This window comes from Taudactylus pleione, unplaced genomic scaffold (assembly GCF_031769625.1).
Source record: "Taudactylus pleione unplaced genomic scaffold, aTauple2 ptg000374l, whole genome shotgun sequence".
Lineage (NCBI taxonomy): Eukaryota > Metazoa > Chordata > Amphibia > Anura > Myobatrachidae > Taudactylus > Taudactylus pleione.
In genome coordinates, this window is record NW_028284775.1 from 1,408,919 (window position 1) to 1,431,831 (window position 22,913).

Sequence of the window (22,913 nt, forward strand, 5' to 3'; positions counted from 1 at the left end):
ACCTAAGGACGAGCCTCCTCTGAACAGCTGCACGCCTATCAGAGGAGGCAGTCGGTGTTAGTCAGGGGAGCCACATCAGAACAGTGGAAGAGCCGCATTTGGCTCAAGAGCCACAGGTTGCCCACCGCTGCCCTAGGGTGTGTGACGCTCCTGAGCAGAAAGGTGAATTCGTCGCCCAAAGATAGCTTCCTGAGAGGCAGAAATATCAATGGCATAGAACCTAAGAAAAGTGTGGACAGAAGACCACGTACGTGGCTGCCTTGCATAATTGTTCAGTAGAGGCACCACGACTAAATGCCCACAATGGCCCTACAGACAGAGTAGAATGTGCTGTCACCATGCTTGGGACAAGGAGATCAGCCTGTGTGTACACCTTAGAGATAGTCATGCGTAGCCATCTCGCCAGAGTCTGCTTATTAGCTGGCCATCCTAGTTTGTGAAAACCATTTAATAAGCGCATCTGATTTTCGAACAGAGTTTGTGCGCTCCACATAGATACGGAAAGAAGGAGCTACATCCAGGCAGGCTTCACCTACTGAAAGATCTGGAGCCTGAAAAGCTGGAACTACAATTTTTTTCATTTAAATGAAAACTGGACACTACCTTAGGAAGGTAAGTTTCCTTTGTACAAAGAACAGCTTTATCCTGGTAAAATATAAAAAATGGAGAGCGACAAAAATAGTGCTGCCAAATCAGAGACTCTGCGAGCAGAAGAAATAGCAAGAAGATAGTATCTTCGCTGTCAACCACTTCAAATCTACAGAGTCTAGAGGTTCAAATGGGGAAGCTTGTAGCCCCTTAAGAACCAAAGACAAATCCCACGGTGCTACCGGTGGAATAAAAGGAGGCTGAACTCGCAGAATTCCTTGGAAAAAAATTCTTAACATCTGGTAATGAGGCAATTTTCCTCTGGAACCAGACTGACAGTGACCAGAGGTAGACCGCTGTCTAACCCCGCCTGAAGAAAAGCCAGTACCCTGGATATCCTGAACACCTTAGGATCATACTTCCTATGGGAACACCATTGACCAAAAGAATGCCAAACTCTGTAATAGATGCGGGCAGAGGCAGGCTTCCGTACCCTAAGCATCGTTTCAATTATAGAATTGGAAAAACCTTTTGCTCTTAGGATGGAAGATTCAAGAGCCACGCCGTCAAAGCCAAACTAGCGAAGTCCGGATGCCGGCAAGGACCCTACGTTCAAAGAGGATACGGACTGTCTACGGGCAAATTCTGTATGTCTGTGAACCAATGAAGTCTGGGCCAAGCCAGAGCCACCAGTATTACTGTTCCGCCTTCCTGCTTGAATTTCCTGAGAACTCTTGGAAGGATAGAGATTGGAGTAAAGAGATACGCCAGCTTGAAGTCCCATCTTACTGCAGCGCATCCACAAAGGCTGCTGATGGGTCTCTGGACCTGGACCCATACCTGGGGACCTTGTGGTTGTCACGTGACGCCATGAGATCTAACTCTGGTAGACCCCATTTGTTTACCAGGAGCTGAAACACTCCTGGATGGAGAGACCACTCCGGTGTGTATGTCCTGGCGACTTAGGAAGTCCGCTTACCAATTGAGTACTCACGGTATGAATGTTGCCGAGATGGCCGGAAGATGACTTTCTGCCCAAATCAGAACCTTTGTCACTTCTTTCATGGCTGCGTAACGTCTTGTGCCTCCCTGATGATTGAGGTAGGCTACTGTAGTCGCATTGTCGGACTGAATCTGGACTGGCCTGCCCTGGAGCAGGTCCTGTGCCATGATAAGTGCCTTGTACACTGCTCGCAATTCCAGAATGTTTATTGGCAGATGACTTTCCTGATTTGTCCATCTTTCCTGAAAGGTGTGATGACCTGTCACTGCTCCCCCATCCGCGAAGACTGGCGTCTGTGGTGAGAAACACCCAATTTGGAATCCAGAATGGATGCTCTTTGTTCAGATGATCCTTTCTCAGCCACCACAGGAGAGAATGACGAACCTCTAGAGTGAGAATGATCCTCTGAGACCTTATTAGATGATACTGTCCATTCCAATTGGAGAGGCCTGGAATGGAACTGAGCATACCCCACCATGTCGAAGGTCGATACCTGGACCTGCATTACTAACAGAATGGATACCCTTCGCTTGCGTAGCAGCTTGCATATTAATGACAACGCCACAATCTTGTCCTCTGGCAGAAACGCAGTTTGTGCCCCGATAATCCAGCAACGCTCCCAGATGTACCATCTGCTGTGTTGGAGAAAGTGATGATTTCTTCAAATTGATTATCCAGCCGTGCTTTCGTAAGCAGGCTATGGTCAATTGAAGATGGATTTCTAAAACAACTGGAGATGTGCCAATATCAGAAGGTTGTCCAGATATAGCAAAATTCTGACTCCCTGATCCCTGGGAGAGGCCGTCATGACTGCCATTATTTTGGTAAATACCCAAGGAGCCGTAGATAGGCCCAAGGGTAGAGCCTAAAATTGGTAATGCTGCTGAAGGACAGCAAACCGTAAAAATTGTTGGTGGGATGGTATAATAAGAACATGCAGATATGCATCCTGAATGTCCAGGGAAACCATATAATCTCCTGGCTCCATTGACAAAATAATTGACCGGAGAGTTTCCATTTGAAACTTTGGTACATGGATAAACTCGTTGAGGGTTTTTAGATTTAGTATAGGGCACCCCATTCGGTTTCTGAACCAGAAATAGATTGGAATAATAACCCAGTCCCTGTTGCGACACAGGAATCGGGACCATTACCCCCGCCTGTAGCAGGGAGTGAATGGCTTCCCGAAAGGCCCAGGCCTTGACCGCATCTGATGGATGATCTGTGCACAGCATCTATTCACAGTGCATAGAGAGCCTAGGGACAACCCAGCATCTCGGAGAGTGCTGGGAACACCCCCACAGTGACGGAAACGGCGGCTGTTGAGGCTCCGCCCCCTTTCCCCTAGGCTCCACCCCTTTCCTAACATATGGGCGCCTTAGGCACGCAAAGGGTTACCGACCCACTGGCCACCAATGTTGGGAGGTATGTAATTGCAGCGAAAGGCTTCCAAACCAAGTACCAATGGATATTGTGCAAAACTAAGAAATGTACTTTCCCACTGTTCAGTACATATAACTGTTTTCAAAATGTTACATTTTGTAATATAGTTCATTGTATTATGTTCTAAATGAAATTGCCATTGTAATGATGTATTCTTTTTGGTATAATACTAAAATATATTAGTGCTATAAGCTGTTAAACTTCAAAAATGCAGAGGTTTCCACAATTTTGGCCTATACTGTGTGTGTGTGTATGTATGTATATATATATATATATATATATATATATATATATATATCTCTATAAAAATACACACTCTATATCTCCTCCTTTGTGACCGGCACTCCACTTATGCAAATAGAAAGTCAATGGGTGCCCTCCCTGGAATGTTCACTCAGAATGTATTGTGGCAATTAGGGCGGCACTCCTCTGTTTCACGACAGACCAATATTTATAAGATCAGCGTTTCAGATGTTTAATAATACATCTTTCGTCATCTTTTCTTGACAGAAGATGTATTGTTAAACATCTGAAATGTTGATCTCATAAATATTGGTCTGTCGTGAATCCGAGGAGTGCCGCCCTAATTGCTGCAAAATATGTGTATGTATTTTTTCTCTATATCTATCATTGTAGGGGAGCAGATGGTATGGATGTGTTCATTAGATCCAGTAGACATTTGACATAACATTTTTTTAGTTTACATTTATAACGAGCAGCTATATGCATTTTACTCTTTAAGTGATGCGGTGTTTATTGTTATTTAGTAAATACTATATTTTAATACTGGTACTTTCCACAAGTCTGAAGTGATTAGTTCATAGTACTGTATTATGATGATCCAGCTTTTTATGTCAGGCACTGTGATGCCCTCGGATATACACGCAGATTTCTTCCAATGCTTATTCTGTATAACAGAAATGATCAGTATACAGTATATTGGGTTAATTTTTAGTAAACATCAGTCGCCAAGTGTTCAGGAAAGAAATGGCACTAAATTTTCTTAAAGGGATCATTGTTACTTACATGTTTACATTGTGGAAGAGATTGTATATGTATCTGTTATGCCAAAGTACTGTCATGATGACAGTTTATATAGAATATGCCACATGATTTATGTTTGTTATTGAAATTATATTATAGGATTGTGAAAAGTTCTAGATGTGACCTATAAAATTTAAATCATGGTTGTAACTTCTCAATTTATTTTGGTATTTTTTTTTTCTTATATACATTATTTTATTATATATAATATTTTGGCATGTCTTCAAAATTGCAAACACTTTCTCTAAATGTTTGTTTTTAGTCCTTTCATATCTTTTTCAGTCATTAACTGCTGCCACTTAGGGAGTAAATACATTGGTCTGTGTTAATGGTCCATTCAGCGGGAAATGGGTTAAAGCAATAATTTTAATTATATGCTCTAATCAGTTGAACAGTGCAGTGTTTGTAAATGTACCTAATACCCCAGGAATTTACTGATTTAGAGTTGAATTCCATTTGATATTCTTGATTTTTTTATTGTTAGCTGGAGAGTGAACACTTCAAATTCTGAATTTCAGTATAATGATTAGAAATGTGTGTAAAACAGCATAACATAGAATAACACATGAGCTCTTCTGCTGAAAAGGAATCATGCATCTTGATTAGCACTGTTGATTTACAGGATGAAGAACATTTCAAGTCTGTCCTCTTCTCTACCACAGTGACAATTGTCACAATTGATTAACTAGAAGGTCAACTTAAGTTGGATATTGTTTTTCAAATTGCAATTGCTGTGTATTTTTGTTAATTAAAAATAAATAGAATGGTTTGTCTCTTTTAATGTTTAAAGTATAAATCAGTTCATTGGTACATTATTAGCCCTAAATGATTGAATCACTTTCAGGGTGGGTTTTGTGGGTCTATCACCCATTGGCCTGCACATGATCTGACTCTTGTGCTTTGTGTGTGCTAAATAGAATCGAATTTGTTTGATGGAATGAACTATTTTTATTTGTATGAAACATATAAAATCAATCTGTTTTTGAAATTCATTCTTGCAAGTTTTTTTGTAAGAAATATGCACACTTTATTAAATAATAAGTACTTGCTATGCTTTGAAAAAACAAAGTGTAAACCTTTAAATTTGTGCTCAGATTTCCACAGCTAATTATAAATGGTCATGTGTTTTAATTTTCCTGTTAAATAAAAGCTACTTACAGTATTACTAAAGTATTAGCACATGGTGAAAATTGAATTGAGATGTCTGTTCTAATCGTAGGACAGCACAAAGGATTTTTATTACTGTTCTTAAACATACAGGTATACTCTATACAAAAGTGCATGGAAATAGGTTATTGCCATTTGTCACCCTCCTTTGAATAACACTTGCTGTATATTCTGACCTGCATTAATTCAACGGGATAAAGAGCATGCACTGTAATTGAGGGTGCATTGTGGGATGCCTCTTTTGTCATGAGTGCTTTTACCTTTTTGAGTCTTGTTTGGATAAACCAATGTGCTTCATCTATTGGTCATCTTGTTCAGACACCCTACCGTGAATATACTCACTGTAATAGAGGTGTCTAAGGGAAAAATGTTTCATCATGCAGTTCTTGGACTGTGTTAAGGGAAGCACTCATTCAGTGAAAACTGGCAGGGGAAGCTTTTATGAGGCGCCCTTTTTCAATCTTGTTTTCGGAGTCTGGTTTGTATTCCTCAGTTGCACCAGTGAAGTCTTAATATGCTATAAATACCTAATTATGTATTTGTTCTTATTTGCAGAATGCTGCCTTCCTTTATGGCCTTGGACTGGTCTACTTTTATTACAATGCATTTCACTGGTAGGTATTGTTCATTCTCTGACACTTGTTCTTGGGGGGTTGGGTATGTGATCCCATAATCCTGGCGGTCAGAATCTCTGCTGCAGAATCTTGACTGTGTAAAAACCGATGCATGCTTGTAAGTATTCCAACCCTCCCCCCTAACCCAACCCTCCCACAGCCTAACACTAAACTACACCTTCGGCAGCCTAACCCCAACAGCCTCCTCCTGCAGCCTAACCCTCCCTCTAGGGGTGGGCAATAAGCGGCCCCCAGCTGTTGTAGAACTGCACATCCCAGAATGCCCTGACAGTTTTGCTATTTGGCCATGCTAATACTGTAGTGTAAGGCATGATGGGTTATGTAGTACAACAACAGCTGGAGGCCCGCTTATTGTCCACCCCTGCTCTAGTGCCTAACCCGAATATTCAGCATTCTGACTGCTGTCTGGATTCCAGTGCTGGGATACTGTCCGTCTGCATTGTATGCACTGGGATGCTAACTGCATCCCATTCCTGGGTTGGATGACATTATTTTATATGTTCTGTAGCAGACAATAAGTCTAATAATATGTGTGGAAGGTACTCTTTATATACAGTAATTCAGGGCTTGACAAATTTTTCTAAAATCTAGGAGCCAGGATGAAAGTGTAGGAGCCAGACCACCGTCGTCTGTCCCCCTCCCACACACACACTTTACTAGTTCACAAAATGGTCACAGTTGAATGGATACAGTAAAATGGAGGCCCCCTCACTGCTCTGCACAGCTCCCCTGCTCCACCCCCCACCCTCTAGTAATAACGGACCACATTTCACATAAAATAATTGTGCCAGAAAGTACAACAAAACCCCCCTCCTCTCGTGGTCACACCACTATCCCTCTGAAGCCACTCCGCAATCCCTGCCCACGCTTAGACCCTACTACCGGAGAGCTCTATGCAGCCGGAGATAGGAGACAGTAGACAACCGGGGACGTACAGGAGGATCGGCGTAGACTGGGACAGACAGCAGGGATCAGACCAGGCTAGGATGGAGAGAAGTCATCAGTGCAGGTCCGGGACAGACACAGCAGTCAACGCAGGCGACACTCAGCACATGCACTCCTGTGCATGATATGAACACCGCAATACTATAGGCACGAATCTCCGCCGGATCTGCTTCCTCCCTCCCTGCAAAATCTAGTAGCCAGGCAGCAAAATCTGGTAGCCATGGCGACCTGGCCCCCGGGATTTGTCAAGCCCTGCAGTAATTATAATTTCATAGGCAACATTTCAGTACATTACCTGTGCCCTAGTATATTGTCCTCAAGTTGGCACAACTGATGAGCCCCCTTGCTGCAAAAAATGGTGTACAGGATCTGGAAACACTGATATTGTTCACTGTTGTCTGATAGGAATGTTTAGAAGATCCCCTTAGTACTAATGTCCCTAAATTAAGTAATGGTCAGTGGCTTTGAGTGAGGCCTATATCCAGACATTTCCTTGCTTGTTACGTTTTGATATCCTCTGAGTGTTGTTATAATATAGGTTGGTGTCGTCATGCTTAGTGATTTTTTTTTTCCCCCCTTCTAGGGCAATTAGAGCATTTCAGGAAGTGCTTTATGTCGATCCCGGCTTTTGTCGCGCCAAGGAAATCCATTTACGACTTGGACTTATGTTTAAAGTAAACACTGACTATGAGTTAAGTCTAAAGGTAATAACGTGTTCTTAATAGATATTGTCCAGTAAATCAGAAGAATAGTAGTAAATGGGTGTTTCTGGGCATTTATTTACTTTTTTTATTACATCACTCAGCATAACAGTGACTATTCAACATACTGCATTTTATTTAGTCTAGCCATGATTCACCTAGAGCTTCTGCTGTATGTACACATAGGCAGATATAATTATGCAATTGCTGTTACAGGTTGAGTCTCCCATATCCAAATATTCCGAAATACGGAATATTCCGAAATACGGAATAATTTTGGCATGACTGAGATAGTGAAACCTTTGATTTTTGATGGTTCAATATACACAAACTTTGTCTAAGGTACAAATTATTAAAAATATTGCATAAAATTACCTCCAGGCTGTGTGTATATGAAACATAAATGAATTTCATTTCTGTACACAAACTTTGCTTGAGCCACAAAATTATTGAAAATATTGTATAAAATGACCTGCAGGCTGTGTGTATAAGGTGTATATAACACATAAATGCATTCTGTGTGTATGTTGGGGTCCCATTCCCAAGATATCTCATTATGATATGCAAAAAATACTTAATATTCTGTTATCCAAAATACCCCTGGTCCCAAGCATTTTAGATATCGGAGACTCAACCTGTACCAATTTTCAATCTCCCCCTTATTTGTTCTGTCTGTAGAACAGATAAGTCTGTTACTGTTAAGAAAAATGATAGCATAAATAAAACACTGTAGATCACGTCATTCAATTCCAGTTCGCTTTACAGTGGTGGAAAGTGTCAATTGACTGAAGTGGTTTGAGTACATTCTGTGACATAATTCCTATGATTTTAAAGACCCGCAGCCACCTAGAAAAATATTACCCTAAAGTGTCCATACAGCAATTTTTCTAGGGCCTCTTACTGCCTTGGACAAAAGAAAAGACTTTGCTGTTTGATTATGCTCCTCTTTATGTCCATCTATGAATAACTCTGCATGAACCCACTTCCGGGGCAGTGACTAGCTGTAAGAGACACTTCATGTAGAACTTATCCTATATGGTAGTGCAGCATTAATATGATTGTACAACTGATTGTCTACATTATGCCCTATTGATTTACATTCGATTGTGTAAAATTTTGCCCTATGGCTTTGCCGGTACTAAGCAGATTATTTTTCTTTGGGGCCTATTTATCAATTAATATTTGTGGGAAATCCCTCAAACTCCCTTTTTTGGGTGTAACTGCAATTATTAAATAACCCCCAAATGTATCTACAGGGAACCTCAGAAGATATCTGCTGCGCTCCCCTGTTTTTGACCACAAAAGCAGCCCCCATAGAAATGTAGGGGAGCTGCTTTCTTGCCAAATATTCTAAGCTCCGGAATGCAATTCTTAACCCAGTAGCTATAACGCTATCTGAAGATGGCATTCGCCATTGTAGCCTATAGGCTACAGTCAGCAAAAACCCTCGGCATTCATGCATGTGAGGTCAGCCGATCGCACTTGTGTAAGTAGCGCAGCAGCCCCAGGCATATTAAAGTAAAGTGATCAATAATGCTATTTCTTTACTTTTACACATGTGACCAATGATCTATACCGGTGGTATTTAATTTATTATTGCCATAAATAGTAGTCTGGCTTGTGTGACGTAAATAACAGACAGCAGTCGATTTGGAAGCTAGATTTCCTGATTTGGCCATCAACCTGCACGTCAAAATTGAATGAAATGGTCTCACAACCCAATGAGAGCACCTTCTCTTTTCTGCAAATGTATATTTTCTGCAATATACAGGCTGAGGCTGTTATCACTTTTAAGTATCATTCATCCATTTACCTTTGAGGTAAATGTCCATGTTTTTTGTGTATTGATATTTTAAGTGACTATGGCCCGTATTCAATTAGAGCCGAGCCGCAATAATTTAACGTGGCCCGGACTTAACGCCGAGTTCGCTTGTTTTGTCGGCGTTAAAGTATCACACGCGCGCCCGCGTATCCCCGTATTCAATTTCAAAGTAGGCGAAAATGGAACCCGGCGATACTTGGATCAGCGAAAAAAAAACAGGAATTTTCAGGAAAAAAATTGTAGGATCCCCCTAAAGATGTCCAGTCTTCGGGGATCACTATGGGTACCCCTGTTTTTGCCTGCAGAAGAAAGTCGGGGTTTTTAAATAGCCGCGGCATGTATTTTTTTCCCGTCTTTGAAGAAGTGATGCAGAAGAGCAGTTAAGTTTGTGTTTTTTTTTGTTTTTTTCAGTTTTTTAAGTGGTCTCATCAAATTTGGGGTACATGAAAATGGGTACTAGCATATTTTTAAGTCCCTAAAGTCATTTTTTAAAAATTCAGCAAAAATGCACCTGTCGGTGGCTATTACAAATCCCGACTTTCCTTAGGAGATAAGAAATGGGGGTACCCATAGTGATAACCTGTGTCTAAACATCTTTAGGTTGTTTCCTGGATTTTTGCCCTAAAATTCCTGTTCTGTTTATACCTGTAAAAAACCATGTTAAAGTTTAAAAAAAAAAAATGACATAGGGCCCCCCTCCAATAGCCAAACCAGCCCCAGGCTTGGCAGCCAGTGGTTGTTTCTAAAAATACGGGGAACAAAATGTGTAGGGTTCCACCGTATTTTAGAAACCAACATCAGGCTGCAGGGACTGGTGCTGGTTTTAAATATAGGGGGCAAAAAAGACGTGGTGTACACCCTATATTTAAGACCAGCAGCAGACCCAACCGACCAGGGTGTAATGCCACAGCCCGCAGACCCAATCACCAGGGCTCCAGGTCCAAAGCATTAGCACCCCAAGTCAGTCAGCGCAAGCCGGTGATCTCGGGGGAGTCGGGGACCCCCCAAAGAAGGGTCCCCCCCTCCCGAGCACCTCAGGCTCACGCTGAACCCCGGGGCTCTTCCCCATACCCCTGGAGCGGTGGGTATGGGGGTAATGGGGTGGCCAAATAATGTAAGACTATTGTACTTTACAGTGGAACTACACGTGCCAGCATGCCTGCCATTTTGCACTTGTGGAACTACAAGTGCCAACAGACATGTGGCACTTGTAACTTTACTGTAAAATAAATAGTTAAAAAAAAAAAAACACACACACCGTCATTAGTATAACTTTATTACACACACCTACCCATTCACACATACTTACCTATACCAGATGTATCTGTCCCCTTCTCCAGTAGGATATCCTTAATACATGGCTCTGCAAAGAATAATTTATACTCACCTGTATCCTTGCGCTGGTCACCGTAGCATCCCCGGGGCTTGGCAAAACTAAAAACCTACTCTATTGACCACACGGACACAGGATGTGTATGTGTGTTGCCACACATGCACATCCCTCCCGAATGCCAGCTCACTGGACTGACCGGGGCATTGCAGTCCCGTCAGCCAATCAGCGGCTGCGCTGACTGTAGAGCGGCTGCTGATTGGCTTCGGCAACTGACAGTTCCCACGTGGGCTGACTCGCATTTGGAAGGGATGTGTATCCTGTGTCCGTGTGGTCAATAGAGTACATTTTTTGTTTTTCCTAGTCCCGGGGATGCTACAGAGACCAGCGCAAGGATATAGGTGAGTATGAATTCTTTTTTGCAGGGCCATTCATTATGGATATTCCATCTGGTATAGGTAAGTATGTGAGAATGGGTAGGTGTGTGTAATAAAGTTATACTGGACACAGTGTCTGTGTTGTTTTTTTTAACTATTTTACAGTGAAGTTACAAGTGCCGCATGTCTGCTGGCACTTGTAGTTCCACAAGTGCAAAATGGCAGGCATGCTGGCACTTGTAGTTCCACTGTAAAATACAATTGTCTTACATTATTTGGCACCCCCATTACCTCCATACCCACCGCTCCGGGGGTATCGGGAAGAGCCCGGGCTTCAGCGTAAGCCTGTGGTGCTCGGGAGGGGGGTGAACCCTTCTTTGGGGGGTCCCTGACTCCCCCAAGATCACCGGCTTGCGCTGACCGACTTGGGGTGCTAATGCTTTGGACCTGCAGCCCCGGTAATTGGGTCTCCAGGCTGTGGCATTACACCCCGGTCGGTTGAGTCTGGTGCTGGTCTTAAATATAGGGGGGTACCCCACATCTTTTTTGCCCCCTATATTTAAAACCAGCACTAGCCCCTGCAGCCTGGTGTTAGTTTCCAAAATACGGTGAACCCTACACATTTTGGTCCCCGTATTTTTAGAAACCACCACTGGCTGCCAAGCCTGGGGCTGGGTTGGCTTTTGGAGGGGGGCCCTATGTCTTTTTTTAATTTTTTTTTTTTTTTTTTTTTTTTTACTTTTATCCCGTTTTTTTACAGGTAGAAACATAACGGGAGTTTTCGGAAAATATTCCAGGGGACACCCTAAAGATGTTTAGACATAGGGGATCACTATGGGTACCCCCATTATTATCTCTTGAAGGAAGTCGGGATTTGTAATAGCCGCGGCAGGTGCATAAATGCGGCTTGGAAGAAAGTGCTGCAGAAGAGCATTTAGAAGATTTTTTTTGGGGGGGGGAAAATAACTATGCCCATCAGGTTTGGGGTGCTTGAAAATGGGGGTCAGGGTATTTTAAAGTTGCTAAAGTGAGTTGAAAAAAAACGTGAAAAACCCACCTGCCGCAAGCAGCTGCAATGAAAAAAACACTTGGCATATTTGGGGACCCCCCCAGAGTAAAGTTCGCTAGTTTTTAACTGTCACCCAATTATTTTTTTCACCCCCAAAATGAAAGTGATTTTTTTTGGGGGTGTCCAAAAGTGTTTTTTTTTTATTTTTTGATAGTTTACCTTTGGGGGACTGTCTGAAGGCTGCACGCGGGGTCCCGCAATGTTGCACCCCAAAACCCCACTTCTGCACTTTTTAACGCCTGCTATTCATAGGCAAAACTTTTCCGCCTACTACATTGCGTTAACTTTCCGCCTAGGCACAAAGTCTTTCAAATTGAATACGGAGCAAAACTAAAACAGGCGATAATGACGTCATCGGCAGTAAATTAACGCAAATCCGGACTTAACGCCTCAAATTGAATACGGCCCTATGTATTTTAGTACATGCCAACTTCTTAAATCATGTGTTGGGGGAAATTTGTATCTGCTTAGGCTTGTGCTATTGCGATTAGACAAGTTCCAGTTCCACAAATAGGGCCCATGCACCCAGGGCCGGATTTACTGCTATGCATCCTAGGCGGACGCCTAGGGCCGGAGGGAATCCGGCCCTGGAGAGAGCATGCAGTTTAACTCCACCTCCTCCTTCCCTGTACTGGTATGAGCAGAGCTCTGGACGTGCTGCTGCTGTGTCTCCTCTCGCCAGCCGGTGCCAGCAGCAGCACCATGTCCAGAGCCCTGCTCCTACCAGGTGGAGTGAGGAGGAGGTGGAGTTTCAGGACGTGTGGAGCCTGCGTGGCCGTGACTGCTGGATCAAGTCAGATCCAGTCAGTAAGGCAGCGGGAGCGTCAGCCCGGACAACTGCAGCGTGGAGTCAGGTAAGTAGGGGGCGAGGGGTAGGATACTACTACATTGGCACTACTACTACAGGGGAACTACACAGTGGCACTACTACTACATGGAAACTACTACTACATGGAAACTACTACTACATGGAAACTACTACTACAGGGGAACTACTACTACAGGGGCACTACTTTAAAGGGCACAACTACAGGGGCACTACTTTAAAGGGCACAACTTTAAGGGACACTGCATATGGGCACAACTACAGGGGGCACTGCATATGGGCACAACTACAGGGGGCATTGCATAAGGGGCCCTGCTTAATGGGCACTGCGAAAGGGAGCATTGCATAATGAGCAGTACTACAGGGGGCATTGCATAATGGGCAGTGCTACAGGGGGCATTGCACAAAGGGCATTGCTACAGAGGGCATTACATAAGGGGCACTAGTACAGGGGCATTGCATGAGGGGAGGGGGGTCTATGCTGAGACGGGAGAGGGGTCAGTGAAAGACCGGGTCTATGCTGTGAGGGGAGGAGGGGGATTCTGTGCTGAGAGAGGTCAGTGATGTAAGGAAAGAGGCTGTGATGTGGGGGGGAGGGTTAGGTTTAGGCTGCGGGGAGGTTTAGGGGGTAGGGTTAGGATACTTACCGGCAGGTATTGGTATCCTAACCTTGTCAAGATGCTGGCATCTGCATCCTGAGCACCGGCTTCCCGTACCCATCCCATACATACATACATACATACATACATACATAGCCAATGTTTCAAGGCCGCAGCGGACCTTTTCTTAAGGGTGTTGTACAGGGGACTGAATCAGAAATTAAAATTATAGTGCTATGGAATGTTTGAGGGAGGGGGCCCCAAAACTGGTATCTTGCCTAGGGCCCCATGAGATCTAAATCTAGCTCTGCATATACCTACATGACCAGCATAAGATCCAATTCATCATATGATTTCCCTGCGATTCCCTGGCAGTCACGGCAGCATATTTTTTTTAGCACAGGATCTGTCGTATGATCGATCCTGTGCCTCACGCGCTCATTAGGTCATTGAAATGGCACATGATGAACAAAATAAACGGCACGATCTGCACACTATAAGATGGATCATATGTGCTGCACATCTGATCATAAGATCCGATTATAGGAGCTGCGGGAGCGCGCATCGGATCTTATCTTACTAAAAAAGAGACATGATTTTCACAAGATCCATCTTATGACTCGTCGAAAATCGGGCAATCGGCCCGAAATCGTGCAGGTGTATGGGGGCCTTAACACAAATTCTTATGACAGGATTCTTTTTTGCTCAATCCTGAATTTTTTGTAGGATACACCTATAGATTGGTAGAGATGATATAATGTACCCCCTATTATGAATTACTTATGAAATATGCTTTCTTGTATCTAATTTACTATAGGGCATGGATTATTATAATATGCCAGTTTTTCTAATGAACACTGAGGTGATGCTGATTATAAGCAATTTCATCAGAACTAACGTATTATAAGCAGAATAATTATAAGCTTGAAGGTGCATTGTGAAATGCAATCTGAATATATGCTGGTTTTTTTCGAATCCTAATCTATTTTTCTGTAGTATGGTGGATAGATATTTTCAGTAGTGTTCACTCTAGGTCCGCTGGCAGACAGGGCGCCGGACTTAGAGCAAGGGCACTTTTGCGAGGTGTATCCAATGAAAAGAGGGCGTGTCTCTGACGCGTCTCCTTTTCGTCCCACTTGGGGGCGTGCCCGGCACTTACCAACATGCCGGGCAGCCCCCAAGCGTCGTGGTCACTGTGAATGGATGCCAGGCGCATGCACCCGGCATCTATTCACCGGCGGTGACTGCTGCTCTGACGTTTTCCCCACCCGCGGGGCACTGCGGCCTGCGGGTGGAGGACAGAACCCGCAGGCTGTTTCAGCGGGGCGCGGAAATAGGGCAGCGTGCGGCGCCCTGCTGAAACACTATTCAGTACTATGGTATATAGTTATGTGTGTAGCTGGGCCGTGTGGTGAGGCCAATGGATGGGGAGGCACTGGCTAGTATCGGAGCCAGACACACACACACACACACACACACACACACACACACACACACACACACACACACACACACACACACACACACACCTGTCCCACTTGCACAGATCTCCCCCACACACAGAATCTCAGTAGCACAGACCCCCCACACATTTCCCACTAGCACTGAAGATTCCCCTCCAGCACACACACAGATCTCCCCCTAGCAGTGGACCCTCCTCACCTTTTTCTCTTTTGTGTGTTTCCTCTGTCCATATGCGAATTTCCTTCCCTCCTCAGTGCTGCTGCTGAGCTCCGATGCCTGAGTACTTCCTGGACTGGTCACCTGATCGTCAGAGGTGTCCATCAGGGCTCAATGCACGCCCCCTCACAGTGAGGCATTTCTCTATTAGCTCTGTTTTATTGGCTTCGTGGCCCAGCCCCCAGCTCCAGGCAGTGTCTGAGCTATCAGTGGTGAGGCTGAGCTCTTACTGCCTCATCTCTCGTGTCTCCCTATATTTCCAGGGAGTGCTGCAATTGTGCTGAGCTATGCCTCTAAAAACGTTCAGAATAATACAAAAGATGTTTCTAAGTTATTAATATCTTTGCAGTATTGTAATAATTTTTATAGTCAAAATTCTGCAGTATGACACGGGAGGCTCTGTCTACCCTGACTGAATGCCGTTGGTGTATGTGGATATCTAGAGAGAGTTTTATATATATATATATATATATTTCTACTTCAGGGTCCATAGGGTATCCACAGGATACCTTGGGGGTATAGGTGTGACGTCAGTCATCGGGCACCAAAGAGTTAAGCTTTCAGCCTCCCAGGATGCACTAGGTCCCCCTCCTATACCCCGCCCCCGTGCCAAGGCATCTCAGTTTCGTTTGGTGCCCGGCCGTAGTCTGAGGCACCTGCTAGAGGGGGGCTTAGAAGAGCCCCTGAAGCTTTTTCTTCATGCAGCTGTGGCTGCACATCTGGATGAACAGCATGGACAGTCAGTCCTGACGTCCATGCTGTCTTCCCTACACCCCGCCGGTACCAGAACGCCGGTACTGATCCGGGGATGCTGGTGGACATCTGGAGTCACAGCTAGCGGTGACCCCAGATGTTCCGGACCATGGCCGGATTCAAGGGGGACAGAGGTAAGCAGCGGGGTCCCGCGGGGGGTCCCCGCTGATCACATGGTCCTAAGTCCCCAGGCAGGGGGCTCCCTGTCGACTGGCTGCAGCGTGGAGCCAGGCGACCAACCTGCGCTTCCACTACCCCCTGGGACAGCGGACCGCAGCAGAGCGGTAGCGCTGCGGCGTCCCAGGGGTTAAATGCATGCCAGGGGAGCGCGCCTTCCCTGTCTCACAGCCGGCGCCTCCCCCGCTGCACACAGCCCTCTCTGCACTGTGCTGACTGGCCCTGTGTCAGCGCTCCTCCCCCAGGCCAGCCTTCTCTCTGCTCCTCGGTGGCCATCTTTTCTGAAGCATGGTGAACGCTGCTGGAAGCCTGCATTGGAAGCATCGTGGTCTGGGTCCCCCCGCATACCTCTCCTCCGCTGTGGTCAGGTCTGTGTATGCAGCGCTGTGTCCTACCAGGCCCTGTGTCTGTGTAGTTGAGTGATCAGCGCTGTTAGTGCAGGAATTGTTATTTCTCTGCATTGTATGTGACTGTGCTAGCGCTGCTGCCTGTAACTTTTTTTTTCTAAACTGTCAGCTTTATACTGTCCCTGTTTTTTCTACTAAGCCCTTGCGGTGCGGTGCTGCAGGGTGGTCTCTCGCCTCTTAAATATATAATTGGTGAGAGGGGTCACATACGTGGTGCCATCATGTCTGAAAGTGATTTTCCCCTCCGGCTACAGTGTACTACGTGTAAAGTACCGTTAGCGGAGGGGGAGGGTAGCGCGGAGGGCCTCTGCCGGCAGTGTTTGTCTATGGCGCGGCCTCTTACGGTTACTGCACCGGTACAGGAGCCGCCCTGGGCTTGTTTCGCTCAAGCGCTTACAGCCTTAGTGGGCCAGTTGGCTCCGCAGCCCACGTTTACACCGATGGGTTTGTCCCAGCAGTCAGTGGTGTCGTCACCCATGCAGGGTTTCCCACGACAATTGGTGGTACCCCACAGTCTCCCTATTTCCCCGCTCCCGGTTTCTCAGGAGCCAGCGTGGGTTAACTCCCTGACGAGTTCTGTACAGCACTTGTCGGATGTGTTGAAAGGGGAGTCTGTGATGCGGCCGCATAAACAGCCGGTGGCGTCTGTCGGCTCCTTTTGAGGATGACGAGGGGACGTCTGATGATGGGGAGATTCTGGATCCTTACGATCAGGAACCTCTCCATGCTAAGGACGATGATGCCAAGTCCAAAGTATATATTCCTGGACTTATTCGGGCGGTCCGCACAGCCTTGGTGATTGAGGACGAAGTTCCCCCAGCGGCTAAATCTAAGTATGCCTTTTTCAAAGATGTGAAGGGCGATGCCACAGTCTTTCCTCTTTCGGGTCAGTTGGTGGACCATTTAGAGGAGGCGTGGAAACAGCCTGGCAAAAGATACCAGCCGCAGAGACGCCTGGCGGTGGCTTATCCGTTCGCGGATAATTATTTTGCCAAGTGGGAATCCCCTCCACAGGTGGATTCTCACGTGACCCGTCTTGTCGGTAGTGCCACATTGCCGATGCCATCCATGTCCTCCCTTAAGGATGCTACGGACCGCAAGGTGGAGATCTGCCTGAAGTCCGCTTATTCCCTTGTGGGGGGGGGCAGCACGGCCGGCTATGGCCATTTGCTGGGTTGCCAGAGCGACGGAGCGCTGGGCGGATTCATTAGAGGCTTCTTTTGATTCCGACTGTCCGGCCGAACAGGCGGAGTTGATTGGCAATCTCCGTGATTCGGCCACCTACATCAACGAGGCGGCCCTAGACATTAGTACTCTGGTGTCTAGGATTTCTTCAGCAGCGGTAGCTGCTCGTCGCACCTTGTGGCTGCGATCCTGGAAGGCGGACGCAGATTCCAAAAGGGGTCTGGAGGCGTTGCCGTTTACCGGAGAAGTTCTCTTCGGTCCGGATCTGGATAAGATTGTGGCCACGCTGGCGGCAGCCAAATCGGCTTGTCTCCCGTCGGCCGCTGCTCCTTCTGGTTCTGGACCATCGTCCTTTCGGTCATCTAGGGCCCAGGGCAGGCCCAAACCACAGTCGTTTCCTCGACAGGCTGGCCCTAAGAAATTGGTCAAGCCCTGGAAGCAGACATGGAGTACCAGACGTCCAGCCCCCAAGCCAGATGACAAGCCTGCGGCCTGACGGTCCGGGCCTCCCTTTGGGGGATCCCAGGGTGGGTGGCCGCCTGCTGCAGTTCGCCCAGTGTTGGTCGACCACTACGACAGACACTTGGGTTCTGGAGGTGGTCTCCCACGGGTACGCCCTCTCCTTCCGGCACAGACCCTCGGCTCGATTCTTCACCATGGGTCTACCATCAGACCGGAACAAGGCTACGGAGCTGCGGAAGGTATTGCACACTAAGCTCCAGGCTGGAGTTATAGTGCCTGTTCCATTCTTCCAGAGGGGCCAGGGTTTCTATTCAAATCTTTTTTTGGTACAGAAACCCAATGGGTCGTATCGTCCGATTCTCAACCTCAAAGCACTCAACAGGTCTTTGCGGGTACCGAAGTTTCGGATGGAGACCCTATGGTCCATCATTCTGGCGCTGGAACCTGGGGACTACATGGTGTCATTGGACATACAGGACGCTTACCTGCATGTCCCTATTCTTTTGCGCCATCAACAGTTCCTCAGGTTTGCAATCCGCAGCGACCACTTCCAGTTTCGGGCGTTACCTTTTGGCCTGGCGACAGCACCACGGGTTTTCACCAAGGTGATGGCGGTCATGGCGGCTTCTCTGCGACTGCAGGGAGTCCGCATGTTGCCGTACTTGGACGACCTGTTATTGGTGGCAGGATCTCCAGAGCTCCTGTTACGCCACTTGGACCTGACCATTGCACTGCTACAACAGCATGGCTGGCTAATCAACTGGCAGAAGTCCACTCTAATCCCGTCTCGGAGGATTCTGCATCTTGGAGCCTTATTGGACTCGGGACAGCAAAGGATCTTCGTGACGGAGGACAAGATCTCTGCTTTACAGTCAAGGGTGCGCAGTTGTCAGCACAGCCGCCGGGTGTCCCTACACTCGGCGATGAGGTTACTGGGCTCCATGGTGTCGGTGTTCGACATGGTGGAATACGCCCAGTTTCACTCCAGACCTCTGCAGCACCTGATCCTGTCCAAGTGGAACGGGCTGCCTCAGTCTCTGAAGTCCCAGACGTTTGTGCTCACCCCGGAGGTTCGCCTGTCCCTTGCTTGGTGGTTACAGACGACCCACCTCAACAAGGGACGTCCGTTCTGGGTTCCAAATTGGGTCCTGTTGACAATGGACGCCAGTCTTCGGGGCTGGGGAGCGGTTTTGGGTCCACACTTGTTCCAGGGCAGGTGGACGCCGACAGAAGCGGAGCTTCCCATAAATATCTTGGAAATCCGTGCGGTTTTCAATGCTCTCCAGCAGGCACATCGGTTTCTCCAGGGTCACCCGGTACAGGTCCAGTCGGACAACGCTACCACCGTGGCCTACATAAACAGGCAAGGAGGAACCCGCAGTTGGGCGGCTCTCGTAGAGGTTTCTCGGATCCTGGTTTGGGCGGAGCGCAATCTTCCGGCCATATCAGCGGTCTTCATCCCGGGAGTGCTAAATTGGGAGGCGGACTTTCTAAGTCGCCAGGAAATTCATCCGGGGGAATGGTCCCTGCACCCGGACGTTTTTCAACTGCTGGTGGACAGGTGGGGTCTTCCAGAGATCGACCTCATGGCGTCCCGGCACAACAACAAGTTGCCGGTGTACGGGTCTCGCACAAGAGACGAAGGGGCGTCTCTGGTGGATGCTCTGTCCGTTCGGTGGCCCAGACGGCACTGGTTCTCAGACCTTCAGGGTCTGTCCGTGGTCAGTGTTCTGCGGTTGCCGCTACGACCAGACCTTCTGTCTCAGGGTCCTTGTCTTCACCTGGACCTGACTCGGCTGTCTTTGACGGCGTGGCTGTTGAGACGGCCATGCTGAGGTCCCGGGGGTTTTCCAGCTCTGTGGTGCGTACCATGTTGCGAGCTCGGAAACCGTCTTCTGCGAGGATATACCATCGCGTGTGGCATACGTTCTTCCAGTGGTGTCGACCGAGAGGTTATGCACCGCGGGAGTTTCGTCTGTCTCGGATTCTCGCCTTCCTACAAGCGGGACTAGATCATGGGCTTCGCCTTGCTTCTTTGAAGGTACAGGTTTCGGCCCTGTCTGTCTGGTTTCACCGTAGGATTGCTACAATCCTGGATGTGCGCACCTTTATGCAAGGTGTTGTCCGCATTCAGCCGCCCTTTGTTCCACCTGTGGCGCCTTGGGATTTGGCTGTGGTCCTGAGGGCTCTCCAAGGACCGCCGTTTGAACCACTGGGCTCAGTGGATCTTAAATGGCTAACAGCTAAGACTGTTTTCCTTCTGGCTATTGCTTCGGCCAGACGTGTTTCTGAGTTAGGGGCTCTTTCTTGTAGACACCCTTTCTTGGTTTTTCATGGGAACAGGGCAGTGCTCCGCACTCGGCCCGAGTTTCTTCCCAAAGTTGTTTCCCAGTTTCATGTTAACGAGGAAATCGTTGTTCCGGCCTTTAACTCACCGGGTCTTTCCGTGGGTGAGGCCTCTTTGGATGTTGTGCGGGCCTTAAGGACTTATGTTGACCGCACTTCTTTGTTTAGGAAGTCGGACGCTTTGTTTGTCCTCTATGGCTTCCGTAAAAAGGGTTGGCCTGCTTCAAAGCAAACTTTGGCAGCCTGGATCCGTATGGCTATTTCTGAAGCTTATCTTCATGAAGGCCTGCCGGTTCCTCCTTCTGTGAAGGCTCATTCCACTAGGTCTGTGGGTCCTTCGTGGGCAGCTCGACGTGGTGCCTCTGCAGTCCAGATCTGCAAGGCTGCTACGTGGTCCTCTGTCCATACCTTCGTGAGGTATTACAGGTTTGACACCTTCGCCTCTCAGGATGCTTCCTTCGGGCGGCGGATTCTCCTTTCTGCACAGGAGCGTCCCCACCCTTAAAGGATACTGCTTTGGGACATCCCCAAGGTATCCTGTGGATACCCTATGGACCCTGAAGTAGAAAATATGAGATATGGTAAAAAACTTACCCTTGTTATCTCTATTTCTACGAAGTCCATAGGGTTCCACAGGACTCCCGCCCTGTCGCACCTGTGCTGCAGGTGGGCTTTACTCTGGTCACCGGTTTTCAGTCTCCCTCTGGTGAGAATGTGATTCTTGTATGTGTCCAGATCTTTGTTATCTCTCTTCCTTCTCCTCCTCCGGCCTATGGCTTGGTAACTAACTGAGATGCCTTGGCTCGGGGGCGGGGTATAGGAGGGGGACCTAGTGCATCCTGGGAGGCTGAAAGCTTAACTCTTTGGTGCCCGATGACTGACGTCACACCTATACCCCCAGGGTATCCTGTGGAACCCTATGGACTTCGTAGAAATAGAGATAACAAGGGTAAGTTTTTTACCATATCTCATATTATATATATATATATATATATATATATATATATACACACATATATGTGTATATATATAATGTGTGTATATATATATATATATATATATATATATATATATATATATATATAAATATATATATGTATGTGGAGCTATATATATATCTATATCCTCAAGTCTGTTACTTTTTAAAATTCAAGGCAACACTTTCTACAGTAGGTAAATCCTCTTACTGTGGATTTAAATTTCTATAGACTGCTGTCTGCCTTGAGGTATTGTGTGTCGTCTCTGAACTGCAGTGGCCTCTCCTGCATAATAACCATTTCACACAGCAGTAGCCAGCTTCAGTACTGCAATATTTGTATGAGGTGCAGATGTTCTGTAGCTGCTGCTGCTTGTTGCAGACAGGATTCTGAAATTAGTAAGGATTTATCTTATTTTCAGCATCGGTGAGTGTCTTTACTTCTCTGTATTTCATTGTATTTCTTCTGCCTATTGCTTCATTTTTGTCTAACATCAAGATACTGATATGCTTGTTAGTAGACCTGAGACATTCTCGCTGCTTTTTTTTCCCTCTTGAATTTTAATGATATTTCTATTGTTCCAGTCCATCCAATATAATCCTTTTTTTGTGTTTTGTTTTTAAGTAGAATTCCTGACCCTGTATTTGTCTTCAATTAAGCGTACCAGATTCTTAATCACTTGTGAGAAATATTATTGCAATTTTGTGTTTTGGATAGCTCTAGAGATAATACAGCTGAGGGGGTGGCATTTTGTATTTTTTATTCCTGCACTCTGGGTGCCTTTTTAGGTCAGAATTATTTGAGTGCACAGTTTATAGCGCAATCTCTTCTTTTCACCTTTGTATTTGGAGTTGTAACATGATTGTGTGTTACTTGTTATACAGGACTGATTTGCATAACATTCTGCCATTATCCTAGTGCTATTTACATCATATTTAATGATTTTAAAATTCTCGAAGTAACATTGCCATGGTAACAGTTCCAAAGCAGACCAATCTATTCATATGCATCAGTGCACAAAGGATAAATGAATTTACAGGTATGAATGCTGATTCTGAATCCACTGTGGTATATTTGTTTTGATGTGTGTAAATCTACTCTAAAAATGACATCCCAAATGTATCCGTTCATTTGACAGCAGTCAAGTTTTTAAAACTGTAATACTGTTTTTTCCTTAGCTTGTACTTGCTACAGTCAAAGCTGTATATCAGCTGCAGTGTGCTTTCCAGTGCAGGGTAATCATGGAGTATGTTTCCGTGTGTGTCATCCTTTTCATTAAGACTGTCTTATACATGTCCATCTGGTAATGGTATCTTGTGGTTTTAGGGTTGTATTTTTTTATATTGGTACTTGTTAAATAATAGGCACCACATAACT

General features: G+C 46.2%; 1 protein-coding gene across 8 annotated transcripts in view; it reads left to right on the forward strand.

The window, feature by feature from the left end:
- KDM6A (lysine demethylase 6A) overlaps positions 1-22,913 on the forward strand; it is a 179,300-nt gene that overhangs the window by 64,226 nt on the left and 92,161 nt on the right. For all 8 annotated transcript variants that reach the window (XM_088444933.1, XM_088444935.1, XM_088444937.1 and 5 more), the window contains 2 exons: positions 5,801-5,859; positions 7,409-7,529. In XM_088444933.1, coding sequence (XP_088301059.1) covers positions 5,801-5,859; positions 7,409-7,529 — 180 coding nt within the window. The remainder of the gene's footprint in view (positions 1-5,800; positions 5,860-7,408; positions 7,530-22,913) is intronic.